The sequence below is a fragment of the Nelumbo nucifera genome, chromosome 6 (assembly GCF_055504915.1).
Source record: "Nelumbo nucifera cultivar China Antique chromosome 6, China Antique-T2T, whole genome shotgun sequence".
NCBI lineage: Eukaryota > Viridiplantae > Streptophyta > Magnoliopsida > Proteales > Nelumbonaceae > Nelumbo > Nelumbo nucifera.
This window is the reverse complement of record NC_142654.1, coordinates 24,546,538-24,564,271: the sequence shown is the minus strand read 5'-3', so window position 1 is coordinate 24,564,271 and position 17,734 is coordinate 24,546,538. Positions and strand designations below refer to the sequence as shown.

General features: G+C 38.3%; 1 protein-coding gene across 14 annotated transcripts in view; it reads right to left on the bottom strand.

The window, feature by feature from the left end:
- The window catches only part of LOC104612733 (DNA topoisomerase 4 subunit B (DUF810)), a 100,201-nt gene extending 84,184 nt beyond the window's left edge, over positions 1–16,017 (bottom strand). For 7 of the 14 annotated variants that reach the window (XR_016077284.1, XM_019200334.2, XM_019200331.2 and 4 more), the window contains exons 1-5: positions 15,522–15,787; positions 15,319–15,437; positions 13,141–13,411; positions 12,851–12,917; positions 12,620–12,770 (exon numbers count right to left, since the gene is read on the bottom strand). Coding sequence is in view for 13 of the 14 variants with exons in the window: in XM_019200334.2 (XP_019055879.1) it covers positions 12,620–12,770; positions 12,851–12,917; positions 13,141–13,411; positions 15,319–15,437; positions 15,522–15,696 (783 nt within the window). In the remaining variant the exon portion in view is untranslated. The other 7 variants (XM_019200335.2, XM_088889496.1, XM_019200333.2 and 4 more) reach the window with 5 other exon arrangements.
- Between the last annotated feature and the right edge of the window lie 1,717 nt (positions 16,018–17,734).

The following is a 17,734-nucleotide window of genomic DNA, read 5'->3' as shown; positions in this document are numbered from 1 at the left end:
TAAGAAATAGTCAGTTGTGGCCCGATCCTCAGCAAAAGCAGAGTATAGAGCCATGGCACATGGAGTCTCGGAATTGTTGTGGCTAAGGTGCTTAATGGAAGAACTTGGGATTGATCATGACAAACCCATGATGTTGTACTGTGATAATCAGGCTACCATCAACATTGCTCACAACCCAGTACAACATGATAGAACCAAACATATTGAGGTTGATAGACACTTTATTCGAGAAAGAGTCTCTTCCAATGAAGTGTGTCTTCCATTCATTACTTCGGAAGGACAATTGGCAGATTTCCTCACCAAGGGTATTTCCAAGGCAAGGCTTCAACATGACACTGGCAAGTTGGGCATGATTAACATCTATGCTCAGCTTGAGGGGGAGTGTAGAGGAGATGGGCCGAATGGCCCATAGACTGTTATTTCATGTTATGTTTATGTTTCCCTCTGTAATGGGCCTTATTCTGGGCCCATACTCTGTAATGTTCTGTTTTTGTAATTTCTTGCCCACTCAAGGGCCTCTCTGTAATATTTCAAAGATTAACTTAATAAAATGTTTAGAGTGTTAGAGGGAGGTTTAGTTCGAACCTCTCACTCTCTAACTCCCATTGCCGCCAGCTCTCTCTCTCTCTCAACTTCTTAATCTTCTCTTGTTCATTTTTCTGGTTTTGCATCTAACCTTAAACAGTCCTATACTTCAAGAGGACTGTTTTCAACTCTTTGCAACAAGAATCCATGGGTGGACCTATCAAAGTAAACTGCATGGAAGAAATTACACAAAAGGAAGACAAAGGACCACAAGAACAAGAGGAAATAGAAGTTAAGATAAAAATTAGCTTCAAATATCTTCAATGAAGCTCAAGTACAACTGTACTTCCATAGAATGCTTTTACATCTTAGATTCAAAGATCTCCAGTGGCAATATTTTACTATTAGTGAGAAACTAAATGATTGCCAGCACCAACTTATCCATTCAGAATTTTTGCTATTTTTTGGGTAATGAACTATTGAGCTAATTAATGCTCAACACAGAAGTTTCTTTGAGGGGACTTAACCTCCTGACACAGAAGAGAGAGAAAGAGAGAGAGAGTTGAGGGAGATTCTTCTTGTTGTTGACAGTTTATCTTTATTTTTATGTTTTTTATTATTATTATTTATTGTTAGGTCTAGGCTGTGAACCATTATCTTTATTGTTTATAGTGGTTCTAGTTATAGCCGCCTAAGTGGGGGCATTATTGTCCTTGTACACAACTTTATATTTTTGACATAAATATTATAGTGGCCAGAACACTTTTGGCACCCCTTTCTCTTCCTCAATAACTTTCTGCTTCTTTTTTCACTTTCTTCTCTTAATTTTCTTTATTTCTATTTTCTACTTGGTATCAGAGCCTCTTTTAGGGCTTCCCAAGGGAGATTCCATGCAGTTTTGAGATCATCCAACTACAGGGAAGCTTAGAAGGTTGATCAATTTAGTCTAGAAAGCCCAATTCTTGGATTTTTTAGAGGGTGGATGTCTAGTGCTGGTTGTTGAATGACAGACCAAAACCAAAAAGAACTGGAGAGAGAAGGTGCCCTACAAGGTCTTGGCTAGGGTTTTTCAACCTACGAGTGCAGCAGTTGAGGTTTTTCCAATTCCTAGAAGTTATACTAGGGTGATTCATCCTGAAGCAATTTCTTGTGCATTTGGTGAGATTGAAACCCTAGCCTACAATTTCTATCACACCCAAAAGAATCTAGAACTGTCAAGGTCAGTTTTTTTTTCAGATAGTGTGTTTACACTTCTAAAGAACATCGATTTATCTAGTGTTGTTACTGGAGAGATCACTTGGCTAATCTCCCCTTCATAGGGTTCCTGCGTTGGTCTTGGCTTACCAATTTTTGACTTTGGACCAAATTGATTGGGTCTAGGAAGTTTTCTATTGTTATCTCTTGGTGTTTTTGGTATTTTGAAGCATTATGGATGTCAATGTTTTAAAAGCAACCCAGAGGCCAAACCTTTTTTGCCTCCAAGTTGCAGGTCACTAGTTTGATCGTCTAGGTCGAACAAGTCAAACCGTGCCACGTCAACACATTTTATCAATAAATATTGTATAATTATATTATACATGTAATATATGCATTATTTTATATTAAATTTATATTTTTGAATTTAGTTTTTAATGTTTTATTTGAAAAAATGCTAAAATTGTGATTTAAGGCCAAAAAGAGGTTTTTTGGTGAAAATAGTGGGGCAAGGCACCTTTGGGGCATGCCGCCTTGGGACACAGATCTCAAAAAGTTAACCAAAATAAATAAATAAAAAAGATCACCCCAATCAGGTCCTTCTCAAAGTACTCTCTAGCATTATCTGATCTAAAAGCCTTAGTTCTCACTCCAAATTGTGTGAGAACCATCTGGTGGAACTATCGTACCAAATTAGGAACCTCATCACGTGATCTCATCAAATATATCTAAGAATATCGTGTATAGTCATCCACAAACAAGAGAAAGTAACGGAATCCTCCCATGGAAGGGATATGATATGACCCCCATACATCGGTGTGAACAATATTAAAAGTGGTATTTCTTTTATTACTTGGTATAAAAGACTCTCTACAATGCTTTCCTAACTGACAACTCTCACACTCCAAAGTAGACAACTGAACAGACTCCAACAACTTTGGGAAAAGACATTTCAAAGAACTAAAAGAAAGATGTCCCAAGCGATTGTGCCAAAGCATAATCTGGTTCACTGACTCTGACCCACTACTACTGTTGCTGCTAACATGATGGCCCTGATGTCTCGAAATCTCATCCAGAAGGTAGACTCTATTCACCTCACGAGCACTCCCAATCATCTTCTTTGACTCCTGATCCTGCAAAACACAATTACCAGGAAGAAAGGTCATGGAACAATTCAATTTTTTTGTCAAAGAACTAACAGACAATAGGTTGGTATGAAGTCTAGAGACATGTAAAACAAAAGGCAAAGTTATATCATCGGTCACTCTAACTGTCCCCTTCCCAGCAATGGGCATATGTGAACCATCTGCTATAAAAACCCTATCTCTACCATAGCACAATTGATAGGAACTGAAAAGGGAAGGGGCATTAGTCATGTGCTCAGATGCTCCTGAGTCTATAATCCAGTGAGGTCCCTCCTTAACTGAAGTGGATGCAATATTTGCAGTCGCATATGAACTACCTATATGTGCAAAGGAAGTGGTGTAGTTGGCTCCTGCATTCTGCTGTCCATCTGGAAGGCTAGAGCTAGGTGAATCTTTCTTACTCATAAGCTGTCCAAACCTCTCCAATTCCGTTCTCATTGCTACTACGGCAATGGATTCCCAATCAGTTTGGGAAAGAGGGGCCGAAGAGTCTCCTGTAGTGGCTACATTTGAATTTCCCTTCTTGTTTCTTATCCGAGCAGGCATAAGATTTGGATGAAGCTTCTAACAAGTGTCCCTGGTATGCTTAGGCTTCTTACAATAATTACACACCAAGTCCTTCTTATCTTCCCTTCTAGTCTCACTACTCCCCCTGTCTCCATTCGGCTTAGGTTTTGTTGTACCAACCATAGCCGACTGGTCAATCCCAGGCCGTCTCAGCATTACATTCCTCCTAGTCTCCTCTCCAGAGACAAAGCCATAGGCCTGAGAGAGTGTCACACCCCCCTAGAAAGAATATGCTACCTAGCAATGTCAAATTCAGGGTTCAACCCTGCCAAGAACTCAAAAACCCCATTCCTCTCTACCAGTTTGTGATAAGTTGTTGCATCATTTACACTTTCCCATATCACAGTTTCTAAGTGATCTATTTCCTGCCATAGGGTTTTCAGCATAGAGAAATACACAGCAAAAGGTTTTTCTCCCTATTTCATACTTATCACCTGATTTCTTAACCGATAAGCTCTGGCTTCATTTTGCTTCTGAGAGTAGGTTTCAGTCACTCCATCCCAAATCTCCTTAGCAGTATTAGCCCATAGGAAATTTTTTGCAATATGAGGTAACATAGAATTACACAGCCAGGACATTACCATGTAATTCTCCTACACCCATCGGAAAGAGTCTGTATCAAGTTTTTTCTCCTCCCCAATGAGATACCCTAATTTTCCACGGGCACCAATAGCCATCTTAGCTGATTGTGCCCACTCCAAATAATTTGTATCATCAAGTTTTGCTTTAGTAATGATCCTAAACCCAAAAATATCAATACTACCTCCAACACCCAGTCCCACAGTACCAGTAGATTTCATCTCGGTATTCCAACTCTCCATCTTATTTCAAACAGTTCAACAGTAAGAAAAAATAGATTGGAGACCTTCAAAAAATAATTTAATATCACACACACAGAAACCAACCCTTCTGAAAGAAGAAAACCCTAGCTGGAGAGAAATCTATCTCCTCCTCATGCCTCCCAACAAAGAGAAGAGTGAATCGATCACTCCGGGAGGCTCAGAAAATTCCAGAAACCAAACCGCCCTCTTTAGAAAATCAAAAGAAAACTAACAATACCTGGGCGCCCAAGATCAGATCAAAAACAAAGAGTCCAACTTTTCTGGGACTCTTCCCCGTACTCCAGTACTTCTTGATTTTGATGTCGAACAGCAGATCACCTTCCTGATGACTAGATCCCACCAAAAAGTCCAAGAACTGGGCAATCTATAGCAGATCGATCAGCCCTTTACTACTTCATGCAGTCGGCTGATCTAGGGCTACATGAGAATACTTCAAGAAACCCTAGTTGATGCTCTGATACCAAGTAGAAATCTGCTGAATTAAAAAATATGAAAGAAAAGTAGTTTCTTGAAGAGAGAAGGAGAAGAAAAGAAGTTGAAAAGAAAGAGAGAGCAAAAATCTGGCCGCCCCCTTCACTTATTATTTATACTAAAAATAATAGAATAGTACAAAGACAACTATGCCCTTATAAGGCGGCAAAACATAAAACGGCATATATAACACTCAAAAACATAATAAAATTTGGACTCACATAATTACTGTGGTCCCCACCTCCTATCTAACAAATAACATAAAACATCTACTCAGAAAAACATCATAAAACTGATTAATCTTCAACACCTTCTTGTGTTTTTCAAGATCTCAAAGCGGGGATGAAGATTGGTGGAGGGCATGAAGCTGGTGGACTATATTATCTTGATGGTGGTGGCAGTGCGTCAACAGCTCTTCAGACATCTCTTTCTCCTCTTCAGTGGCACTGTCGATTTAGTCATCCATCACTTAAAGTTTTGTAGTCTCTTGTTCCATCGTTGAGTCATCTTTCTGTTTTGGATTGTGAGCCATGCCAGTTGGGGAAACATCATCGTGTTCCCTTTAGTCCTAGGGCTGATAATCGTATGTCGAGTCCTTTTTCTTTAGTTCATTCAAATGTTTGGGGTCCAAATAAAATAATGTCATACAATGGTTATAAATACTTTGCTATTTTTGTTGATGATTATTCAAGGATGACGTGACTTTACCTAATGAAATGAAGGAGTGAATTGTTTTCCATTTTCCAAAAATTTTATGCTCGCAACCAATTTGGTGTACACATTAAGATTCTCCGTTCTGATAATGGTCGTGAATACTTTTATACACCATTTCAAGAGTATTTGGAACAGCATGGCATTATCCATCAGATTTCGTGTACCAACACCCCACAATAAAATGGGGTAGCTGAGAGAAAGAATCGTCACCCTTTGGAAACTGTTCGATCCCTTATGCACTATATGAATGCACCCAAACCTTTTTGGAGTGATGTTGTGCTTACATCTTGCTTTCTGATTAACCAGATGCCCACATCCGTCCTTGAAGCTCATTCTCCCTTCACCACTTTGTTTCCTACCTTGTCTTTGTTTCCCCTTATTCCTCGGGTTTTTGGGTGTGTCTGTTTTGTTCATAATCTAGGACTGGGAAGGGACAAGTTAGATGCACGATTCATTAAGTGTATCTTCCTCGGCTATTCCCGGACCCAGAAAGGGTATAAGTGTTATAACCCTAGTTCCTGACGTTCCTTTGTGTGCGTTGATGTTACTTTCTTTGAGTCCACTCCATTTTTCTCGGGGTTAGGTGATGTTTCTTCGTCCTCACCACCTCCTCCTCTTCCAGTTCCAGTTGAGGACCCTGTTCCACTTGTTCCGACTGTGACCAAGTCTTTGCCTCCAGTGCAATTTCCTATTGAACGGCCACCTATTCGTCAAGTGTATACACATCGACAACATGTACCGGCTCCTCCTCTAGCTCCACCCCCGTCAACAAATCCGGTAGTTGTTCCCACACCAACCCCAACCCCCGTTTCTGATCTTGATCTTCCGATTGCCTTGTGGAAAGGAAAACGCAGTTGCACTCTTCATCCTATTTCTAATTATGTTTCTACCACTCACCTTTCTGCTTCTCATCGCCAGTTTATCTCCTTGTTATCTTGTATTACTGTTCCTACGGATGTCCAGGCAGCCCTTGCCTCTCCAAGGTGGCACCATGCAATGGAAGAAGAACTCTCTGCCTTAACTCATAATCATACATGGGATCTCAGCACACTTCCTCCTAGTAAGCAGGTTGCCGGTTGTAAGTGGGTGTACACTGTTAAGTATCTACCTGATGGTAGTGTAGAGCGGTTAAAAGCTAGACTGGTTGCCAAAGGGTATTCCCAAACATATGGTATTGACTACACAAAGACCTCTCCTGTTGCTAAAATTGGTTCAATTCGTGTTGTGATATCTCTAGTTGCTATGTATAATTGGCCTCTCTTTCAGCTTGACATCAAGAATTCTTTCTTACATGGTGATCTACTTGAGGAAGTCTACATGGAGCAACCACCGGGATTTGTTGCTCAGGGGGAGGATGGTAAGGTGTGCAGACTAAAGAAGGCCATTTATGGACATAAACAGTCTCCTCGTGCGTGGTTTGGTAGGTTCAGTGAAGTGGTAAAGAAGTTTGGTATGAAACAGTGTCAGGTTGATCACTCAGTCTTCAGTTATGACTCGCAGGCTAGAAAGATCTTATCGGTGGTATATGTAGATGATATTGTCATTATCGGGAGTGATAGATTGGGAATTGATAGGTTGAAGATCTTTCTACAGGAACACTTTCAAACAAAGGATCTTGGTAAACTAAAATATTTCTTGGGGACAGAAGTAGCAAGGTCTAAGCATGGTATTAATTTGTGCCAGAGGAAATATGTTCTTGATTTGTTGGAAGAAATAGGATTATTAGGTGTCAAACTAGTTGAAACACCTGTGGAATCAAATACTAAGCTGAGCAGTGATATGGGTGAAGAGGTTGAAGATCCTAGAAGGTACAGGCAGTTGGTGGGTAAACTAAACTACCTAACCATTACCCGACCAGATATTTCATCTACAGTTAGTGTGGTGAGTCAATTCATGCAGAAACCTCGGGTTCCACATTGGGATGCAATTCTAAGGATTGTAAGGTATTTGAAGGGAGCTCCTAGTCGTGGCTTGATATATAAGAGTGGAGGAAAACTTGAAATAGAGGGATATACTGATGTTGATTGGGCTGGCTCTATATCTGACAGAAGACCCACTACATGTTATTGTACTTTCCTTGGGGGTAATTTGGTGGCATGGAAAAGTAAGAAACAGACAATTGTGGCAAGAAGCAGTGCAGAAGCAAAATATAGAGCTATGGCACATACCACTTGTGAATTAGTGTGGCTGAGAAATCATCTTCAGGAGATGGGATATTTGATTGACACTCCAATGAAGCTCTATTGTGACAACCAAGCTGCAATCCACATCTCTTCTAATCCAGTGTTTCATGAGAGAACAAAGCATATAGAAGTTGTCTGTCACTTTGTGAGAAAGAAGGTGTTGAGTGGAGTGATAGATACTGCATATGTTAACACAGGAAATCAATGGGCAGATCTGTTCACCAAAGGATTGAGTCGGGGGAGAGTGGACTACATATGTAACAAGCTGGGACTAATATGATATATACTCACTAGCTCGAGGAGTGTTAGTATCGACTGTGTAGGGGTATTTTAGTCTTTATAGTTTTGTTTTAAAGCTGATGTGTAATGTTCTGTTAGTTGGTGTGTCCCATACTTAAGTAGGGGGGCAAAGGAGTCTTTTTGTTCTTGAGTAGAAACATATAAATTAAATCTGGCTGACTAGAGAGAGATTGAGTTCTCCAGTTCGAACCAGAACTTCATCTCTATTCTTCTCTCTTCTTCTCTTCTCTCTAGTATCTCTTCAACTTTAATTCTAACAGAATTCTAGTGCAGATTAGGTTTATAATAGAGAAAAATCTTTGAACTGGTTCATTTTTAAAGCGAGAGAGGGAATACAAGGACAGAAAAAGGTCCTTGAGGGTTAAAGTTCCAATCCATAAATCCTCCCAAAAAAGAACCCTATCCCTAGTGCATGCATCATACCTGATTAAGTTTAAGAACTGGGGAAGAACGCCTTATATCACCTTCCAAGGAGAGTTCAATGTAGCCCTTCGAGAAACGCCAACATCCCAACTATTGCCTGCTGCTCCATGAATACTCCCTACAATTTTGTGCCAAAGTCTTTCCCTCTCCAAAGGCCATCTCCAAAGCCACTTACCTAAGAGAATTGAGTTTTTCTTTCCTAGGTTACCCAATCCCAAGCCCCCTTGCTCCTTTTTCTTGCACACTAAATCCCATTTAACCAAATGATCCTTCCTTTCCTCTCCAGGCTCCCACAGAAAGTCCCCCATCATCTTCTCTACTTTCTTCACTTCCCTTTGTGGCATCCTAAATACGAAGAGGAAGTAAATTGGGAGATTTTCTAGGGTGGATTGAATTAGAGTGATTCAACCCCCAAGGGACACAATTTCTCTTCCAGGCTGCCAATTTCTTAGCACACCTTTCCACCACAGGATTCCAAAAGCTTCCCTCTCTAGGGTTGGCTCCTAATGGTAAACCCAAATATCTCAAAGGCCAACTAGAAATCAGACAACCTAACTCCTCAGCTACCTCACCCAATTCCTCCTCTAAATTCAGCCCCACTACACAACTCTTTTGAAATTTGATTTTTGGCTTTGACACAACCTCAAACAGTTTTATCACCCCTTTCAAATTCCTTGCTATCTGAGGGTCCCCAATCTCACAAAAGAGGATAGTGTCATCTGCAAACTGTAAGTGTGTTACCAAAACGCCCTCTCTTCCAACAATTTTATCACCCAAGTTGGAAGGTTTTTGACCAAATACCAGGTTTTAGAAGAACCAAACACAGAATCAAGGCCAAGTAACTGTTCAAATGGTTCAACAGGTCGGGTCAACAACGGTTCAAAACATTGATGGATGTAAATGGGATTGATCAGAAATCAACTTGTGATCCCAAGATGGCTCTAGGAGGTATTGGTGACCTCTAGAGTGCTAGAATAATCACTATTGTGAAGGCTTAAAAGAGTGAAGACTTAAAGCAACAAGTAACACCAGCCGAACACAGGTATGTTCTTAGACTTCAAAGGCTTAAAAGAGTGAAGACTTAAAGCAACAAGTAACACCAGTCGAACACAGGTATCTTCTTCTCCTCCTCCTCCTCCTCCAGAACAGAAATAGAGGATCAGATCAGCAGCTTCTTTTTCTGGGATAAGAAATAACTCTCCTTAAATCTCTGATTCTTTTCCTTTCGTGTTTTGGAACAAAAACAGGGGATCCGCTCCTTAAAATTTCTGTTCTTCATTTGATTTTTTTTCTGTGTTTTTTGAAACGGTCATCATTTTCAAGTTTTTTTCTTTCATTTTTTTAAAACAATAACAGGGGCTTCACCCCTTCTCTTTCATATTGTTTATCGTTTTTTCTCTTTCTTTTCTGAGACAAAAAACAGGGGCTCTGCCCTTTCTTCTCCTTATTTGTTGATTTTTTTTCTTCTTTTTCTATGACAAAAACAGAGAAACCCTTCTTTTACTAGGCGATGGTTATTTCTAAGACACTATCCTTGAAACAATATGAAGAAAATGGTTATTTCTGAGATATTACAGAAGAAAAGGTTTATTTTTGAGACACAGGCCTGGAAATACTATGAAAAATACGTCTAGTTTTGAGACACTAGGTGATGCCTAGGCGGGCACCTAGGCAACTACACGACTAAACACTCCCTTGTCACCTAGGTTTGCCTTGGCGCCTTGAAAACTGTGGAGATCACTAAGCCGAAATCTAGTGGGAGTGGTGAGAACAAGAAAGAGGATAAGAAGGACCTGTTTTGTGATCACTACAAGAAGCCCAAGCATAACCAAGATATTTGTTGGAAGTTTCATCCTCATCTTATTCCAGCCCAGCTCAAAAACAAGGAGAGGAATGCAAATATGGCAGTGAAAGATGAGTCTCCAGGGCCTATTTCTACTATTTCCTTGGAATCTATTGTGGGCCTCCTTCCACGTGTCCCTCATTAACTCCCCAAGCACCAAGCATGCAAAGGAATTCCATAAATGTTTAACCACACCAAGCTTAAGGGACCTATGTCTTTGGTCGCTCCTACTAATGGGTTCCAACTATTGATCGTAAGAAATAGAGTAAGGAAAAGGGATCAACAGTCCCATCACCAAATTGTATAAAATGCTTACAATCTGAATTTTAATAAAACACATATTTACTGATCAAAAAAAATCCTAAGATCTAGGGAACACGCCTGTCCCAATTCTCAATTCAAGATATCTCTCACTTCTGCCACATTGCAGAAGGTAAAAAGGGGAAAAAAAAAAGCAGCATTCAACTTTCTAACCTGAAGAAAACTCTTTGGACGCCATTCAGCAACAGCCCACCCCCTACAGCTTCTACATCAGGATCAGAATTGATAAATCGACCCACCAAACACCTCTCCAGCAGCCTAGGATGATCATAAGTATCTTCTGATGATTCCACAATAACGTCCTTCATGGTGGAATATATCTGCTTAGTAATCTGATAAGTAATCTTTTGATGATTCCACAATCATCATTAACACTAGCAATACACAATTCAACTAACGATTCCACAACCAGTAATCTTTCTCTTAACCATTTAACTTGCATGGCAGGTTTTGGGATGACTGGCTGCTTACTCTAACATCAATTAATATTGTTTTAGACAGTATCCTGTACGTTCACTATTTGGCCTGAGTTCCTACCTATGGTTTTCCCTTTGCCTGAGAAGCTCAATAAGAAAAATGTAATTGAAGCCCAAGTAGCAAATGCAATTGTTGTGGGAAAATGGGAGTTCCACCAATGGTGTGTGTATAAAAAATCCTCTCCAAAGAACCCATTTGGGAGGTTGAAGTTTTCTATACGCATAGCAGATATGAACATCCTGATCGTCTGGGAAAAAAAGAATCCACCAGGGTATGACTACAGAGGGTAGCAAGGCAGGTAAGAAAGTAGAGGGCCTGTTGTTGGTGGTGGCAGAAAATCCAGGCCTCTGCCACACGGGGTCAGGAAAAGAGACAGTAGTGGCAACAACCATGGAAACCACTAATCCAGATTTATACTCTTAGACATCTCATTATTTTCTCTAGTTTCCACTCTTTTACCTCTTGGACAAATGTCACCCATTTGCCTTCCATGAAGATGTGATTAGGAGGCGGCTTAAGAACCTGAAGAAGCCAAAAAAGCATCCCATGCCATTCCCAAGTAAACAAGGTAAATCAATCTTATCACATAAGAAGTAAACTATGACCTTGGAAGCTTTGTTCTATCAAAAACACTAAACAAAAGCTTTATTGGCATAGAAAGGGAAAAGCTCAATCACTTCAAAGTGTTTGAAAGAAAGGGATCAAGCAAACAGCCCAAGGCCGATAGCTACAATTTCATGGAATACATGCCTGAGTATTAAAAAAAATATTAATAGTAATAAAAGAGTACAACCAAGAGGTGATGAGAAATCACCATACAACAGAAAAGAGTAAAAAGACCAAAAGATACAACATATTCATCTCACAAATTCAGCTCTGGAGATAACAAAAAATTACTCACAAAACCTTCTTTTGAAATTCCCTCAAATTCTGGAAGCATTTAAAGTGAGCTACATACTTATCCCCAGGCCTGATGCCCCCAATTCCAATTCCAATTCCTCCTTCGTTACTCTTCTCCTTGCTAGTGAGTCAGCAAGACCGTTCACAACCAAGAATGACCTTGGGAACGTGCAGAATACATATTCAGATCTATTTAAGCAACAACAACCAACTGATCAACTTAGTCCTATTTTCGGAATTATAGAAAACCTCAATATGGAAAAAAGAATTCGTTGAAAGTAGTGTCATATTTGTATTTAAAAACATGAGTAGATGAAGCATATTAAACTACACAACACTTTCCCCGATAACAAAATCATACATACAAACTATGAGTAACATCAGTTCTGCTTGAGCCATATTTTTCCTACTTCAGAAAACTATAATTCTGTGATTGCTATCTCCCTAGTGGACTGAATCTTCTCATTTATTGCATGTTTGACAGGAGTACAAGATGTAGTAATAAAAGGTGATAATGTAATTATACATAAGGATAGTCTGCTCAAGATCGAGTTCAAAAAATTTGCATTGCGTTTTTGAACAAAGTTAAGCTCACCAATCTCAGGTTGTAGAGCTTCTCCAAAACTTTTGCAAGGTTCTAAATTTAAAATTATGTTCAAATAATATAAATTATTGCTAAGACTTCAAAAATAAATAATGGATACCATGCCTTGCCTGCATTTGAACACGAATGATGTCAGGCAGTTCAAAATGGAATTTTGCTGTCTGAGATTGTGAATTTAATTTATCTCTTTTGCTCCTCAGCCTTGACAACATGTGAGACTTCTTTTCCTTCTTTTTTTCTTCAAAAGAACATACTTGACCCCTAGTTATGCAAAAGAGAGTTTTAGGGTGTATAAAATCAGTGAAAATTCAATCCAGAGAGAGAGAGAGAGAGAGAGAGACCCAGAAAAGATCACTGAAGCAACCAATATTTCATAGGCTGTTTCCCGCAAATCATCATCAGATAATCCTTCAAAGGTTCTAAAACAATATATTAGTCTGACAGAAAGATGATATTATGTGGCTCCATAAACAAATGGAATAATTAAGGGGAAGTCAATTAACAAAGATGAAAAGAAAAAGAAAAGGCACCAGTCAATTATTAGCAATTCTATTGCAATTAGTTAGTGAAATTCTTATTATATTCTAGAAAAAATATATGGAAATATGGATAAATGTCAACAAACCAATACCTGTACTCAACATTGGCAATCCTAATGAGAGTACATTTGCATCATTAATATGTTCACAAGGTGTAAAAGTTGCAACTTTGTATTTGGCACCATCTTCATCTCCAGAAATTTGAGTTTCCTCAACAACTAAAGGATCCAGTTGATTCAATGAGCATGAGGAATAATTAAGGTTCATTTTAAGCTCAACTTGAGGAGGTGCATTCTGAGGAGGAGATCCAGACATCTCTGGATCTGAAATAAGAAAGTAGTAGCTTTTTGATGGAGATTTGATCTGCAAAATGAAATAGTTTGTTTCTTTAAACTGCAGATTCATCATTTAAAAGTACGATATACTAGACAGTCAATTAGCAGATCTTTTTTACATTTATTAAAAAAACGTTAGAGTTCAAACACAAATTTTCTCCCAAAATGAGGCTAAAAATCATTTTAAAAGAAATAATGTCAACTAAATGAATGTTATAAAACAGAAGATTCAAGTGAAGCAAATAATAAGAATAAATAAGAGGAAAGAACAAATAGATGCATGAAAGGAACAATAACAAACATAGATGAAGTGCAGAAATATAAACTTGTAATTCAAATTTAATAAGAAAGGAAAAAATAAAGAGGGACTACCTCAAAGTAAATGAGAGAAAAGGATAAATAAAAACAAAAAATAAAAATGCAAGACAAGAATCAGAAAATCCATCAGGATAACTTTTATATTTCTTTAACTTTCTTGGACAGGTTATTTATCTTTATCATTTCGAAAAGAAATAATGACAACCAAGTGAAAGTGACATAACAGAAGATTCAAGTGAAGCAAATAATAAGAATAAATAAGAGAAAAAGAACATATTGATGTGTGAATGGAACCATAACAAATATAAATCACTATCATCTAAGTCTTTATCCAATGATACGGGGTCGGCTATATGAATCCTGTTCCACCAATCTGTTCTGTTTGGTGCCATATCCATTGTTAAATTATGGGCACATAAATCAAATATCGATAAAGAGAAAATAGATGCATGAAAGGAACCATAGAAAAAATATATAGGCAAAGATCAGAAATATAGACTTATAAGTCAAATTCAATAAGAAAGGCATAAATAAAGAGGGGCTACCTCAAAGTAAATGAGAGAAGATACATAAAGACAAGAAACAGAAGGTCCAACAAGATAAATTTTCTATTTCTTTACTTTCTTGGATAGGTTATTATCTTTTTTGAAGGAAAAAATGAACACGAATATGGAAAATTGGACTATTAGGGTTCAATTAAAAGAAGAAACGGAATCTAGAAAAAAATCATTATTACCCAGCCCTTATTACTGTGTTAGCAATGCAATTGATTTGACAAAAATAACCTTATATAGATTAGGTTACAGTAGCTCTAAATTAAATTGAAAGAAGGGTAATGGATAAGCCCAGATGGATCGACCTGACCCTAGCACCCCCCCCCCCCTCAAACTGTTGCAAAGATATCAATCATGCCTAGCCTGCTAATAGTGGCATTTAATAAGACTTTTTTAGGCAACCTTGGTTAATATGTTAGCTAGTTTAAGCTCTGATTTCACAACTGGAACGAAGATTTCTTCATATGCACAAATAAAGTGATGATAGATTTCCAATGTTCATGCTTTCTTTTCTCGAACTGCTTGAAGCTCTAAAGCTAAACCACCATCTCTTTCTCTTTTTTTCTTCCATTCTTATGCTGAAGACATGGACGTTTCTGAGGTCACAGGGTCAAAACATTACAGACATTGCCAATGATCAACAGAAAAAGAAGAAACTTTAGAGGCATTGCCCCTCGATAATAAGAGATTCCAAGAGTTCATACAACCTAACCATATAGAAGCATTAGCTTCAACGTACTCTGAGAGTGACAAGGGTCCAATCAGAAACAAGCATCTGCATGTGCATTCTGTTGTCTATGTTATCATTCCTCAATCATCCTCGACAACTATAGTTCAGTGTGGACTCAATGTAGTTATTCTTCTTTCCCAGTTAGCTGCCTTTCTTACAACTAATTGACATAATGCAATTCCCTTAACATGTTTACATACACCAATTTATCACAAACAACAGGATACAAATTTCATCATCATATAAAGTATACAAAACACACCGTACATTTCAGAGTTACCAATTCTATCGACTCAGAGAGACCAGAGTTATCAATAGAAGAAGTTTTCTCACGACATTTTTGAGCTTGAGTAAATGGCAATTGGACCAACAAAAATGAATAACTACCATAGCTGGATAACGAAATTCATCGTTGTACTTCTTAGTCGCTTCAGAAAGATCCAGTACCCCGCCTGCAAGCAATAATAATGCGTTAGCTATTCTAAGCCCACCCATCAAGTAATAAACCAAGTAAAGTAAAATACGAAGAAAAGGACCTGATCCGATGCACTCGAGCACGTAATCAACGCTAATTTTATCCAAATCAACGGCCGACAACCCGACAGGACCGCTAGGAGTTCGAAATTCTTTGATTAATCCTGCAGACAAAATGAAATCGAGGAGTTTTCTCCGGTCACAGCGGTATTTTTCTTGTAGCAAAAAGGTTTCCATCGAGACGGAGAAGCAGCAACCGGCAAAAATGAAGATTACTTGGAAAAGTACTAGCTGAGTGAAAGAAGAACAAGTTAAACAGAATAAATAAACCTACTCCAAGCCTAAAACAGTGAAAATTCACTCATCTCCACAGGAATCCATCGCTAGTGCTGTTTCCTCGTTCTTAGTATTAGTAAAGGAGAGGACATCAGTCTGTGTTGGATTCTCATCTTGCGCTCCACGCTGGAAGCCATGCGACAATTCCGAAAAAAAGCTCGAAACGGTGAAATGCACGATGGGAAGTATGGAACTCCACTCCACCCTCCTGTGAAACTGGCACGTGCAAGAAAAAAGAAACAAGGTAGAGTCCAGAGAGGGGAATAACGGCCTAACGGGCGTGAGTGAGAATGTGAGACCAAGGCAAGTAAGTCTATGATAACGGGCGTAAATTGGATGGGTTGATTGAGTTAAAAGATCAACCAAAGCCCATCCCTGCACATGGACCTTGGGCCCAATGAAATATAGGATGGGCTCAGGTAGCTTTAATTGGTCTTGGGCAGGAGGTTATTCAAGATTGAAAATTTTCTCTCTAGAGGTGATCATTTCTAGCTCAGCATGGCTCATAAAATGCAACATATATTTTTTTTTCATTATATAACCTATAACATATATAATAATATAAAATATTATATCTTTTTAATATAATATACTTAAAGTTTAGACTTGGAAGGATCCTAAAAATGTATTTGACAATTATTAGACGACATTAGGCATCACATAAGCTGAATATTGAAAAAAAAAAAAAGAAAAAAGATAACTTAGTGTCAGGAGAAACGTCTTTTAGGGGAAACCTAAAAAAGATGTTTCTCCAGTAGAAAGCTCTCACACAACTTGAGAAAAAAATCATTTAATAAATGGTTTAATCAAATAACATTTCAAATTCCACTAGAGTAATACGTAGGTGGTTAACCTGTTTTTATTTTTTCAGATAAATGGTAATAAAACCAAACACCATCTAAGAAAATCAAATCCAATTTGAAAAACAGTTTATTAAATCAAGCGACTCAAAAATGACTGAAAGGATGGAAGTGTGGTAGTGGTAGTCCTTTCATTGAATGATGCGATTACTTTGTTAGCTTTAGCAAATTTAGGTGTAAGTTTCATTAGGTTTTATTGTTAGCTGCTGAATGGCTTGTGTATGTTTTAAATGTTGTATTTTTTTTTATTTCTAGGGTGTAAAAATTTATCTATCTTGTCCAATTCAAATAGAAATCTTTTTTATGGGCATACCCACTTGGGGAGTGAGAACAAAACCCACCACACTGTGCATTGGTCATGCAAATATACTAAGTCGGAAGATTTTAGCTGGGCCAAGACGTTGGAAAATGATATCGTAAAAGAAACTAACAATGGCAGGACTAAGTGTTGTTTTAGTCGTTGTATGGCTCCCATGGATAATGGAACCAAATTTTAAGAAAAAGAAAATAATTTAGGATTCTTAAAAGCAGTTGTCAAGGATGATTAGGTTAAGGTGGTTGTCCCGGAATAACCACCAAGGGTGAAATGGAGATTCTAAGCTAGAACTATCAACCAACCAAGTGGTGGCTCAGTTGGCACGTAACTGGGTAAGCCCTAGACGATATGTGGTTTTGAGCACCGTTACTAACGACTCCAAATCCACGTTTGAGAAGAGTATAATATTGCTAGATAAAAAAGTGTGGTACTATGCCATATAAATTGAATTAGGGCCCCTATTGGGGGCAAAAGGCGAATAATCAATACAAAAAAAAAAAGGTTAGAACTATCAACTTGTTAGGTCTATCTTAACAGTTTAAGTAGCAAAGGAGACTCTAGAGAAGGAAAAAAAATTGATATCCTTTTTCCCATGGAAATGAAAGTAAGTTTTTTTAATTTGTAAGAAACAACTTAATTTTCTTTGGAACTAGGAAGGGTGGGGTGGGTTCTATTGGTAGGCCATGGGATCTAACTCTTTTTGGAAGCCCACCATAAAACTAAAAATCCTTGGTGTCCGCCCTAGGTATATTCACACTTGTAT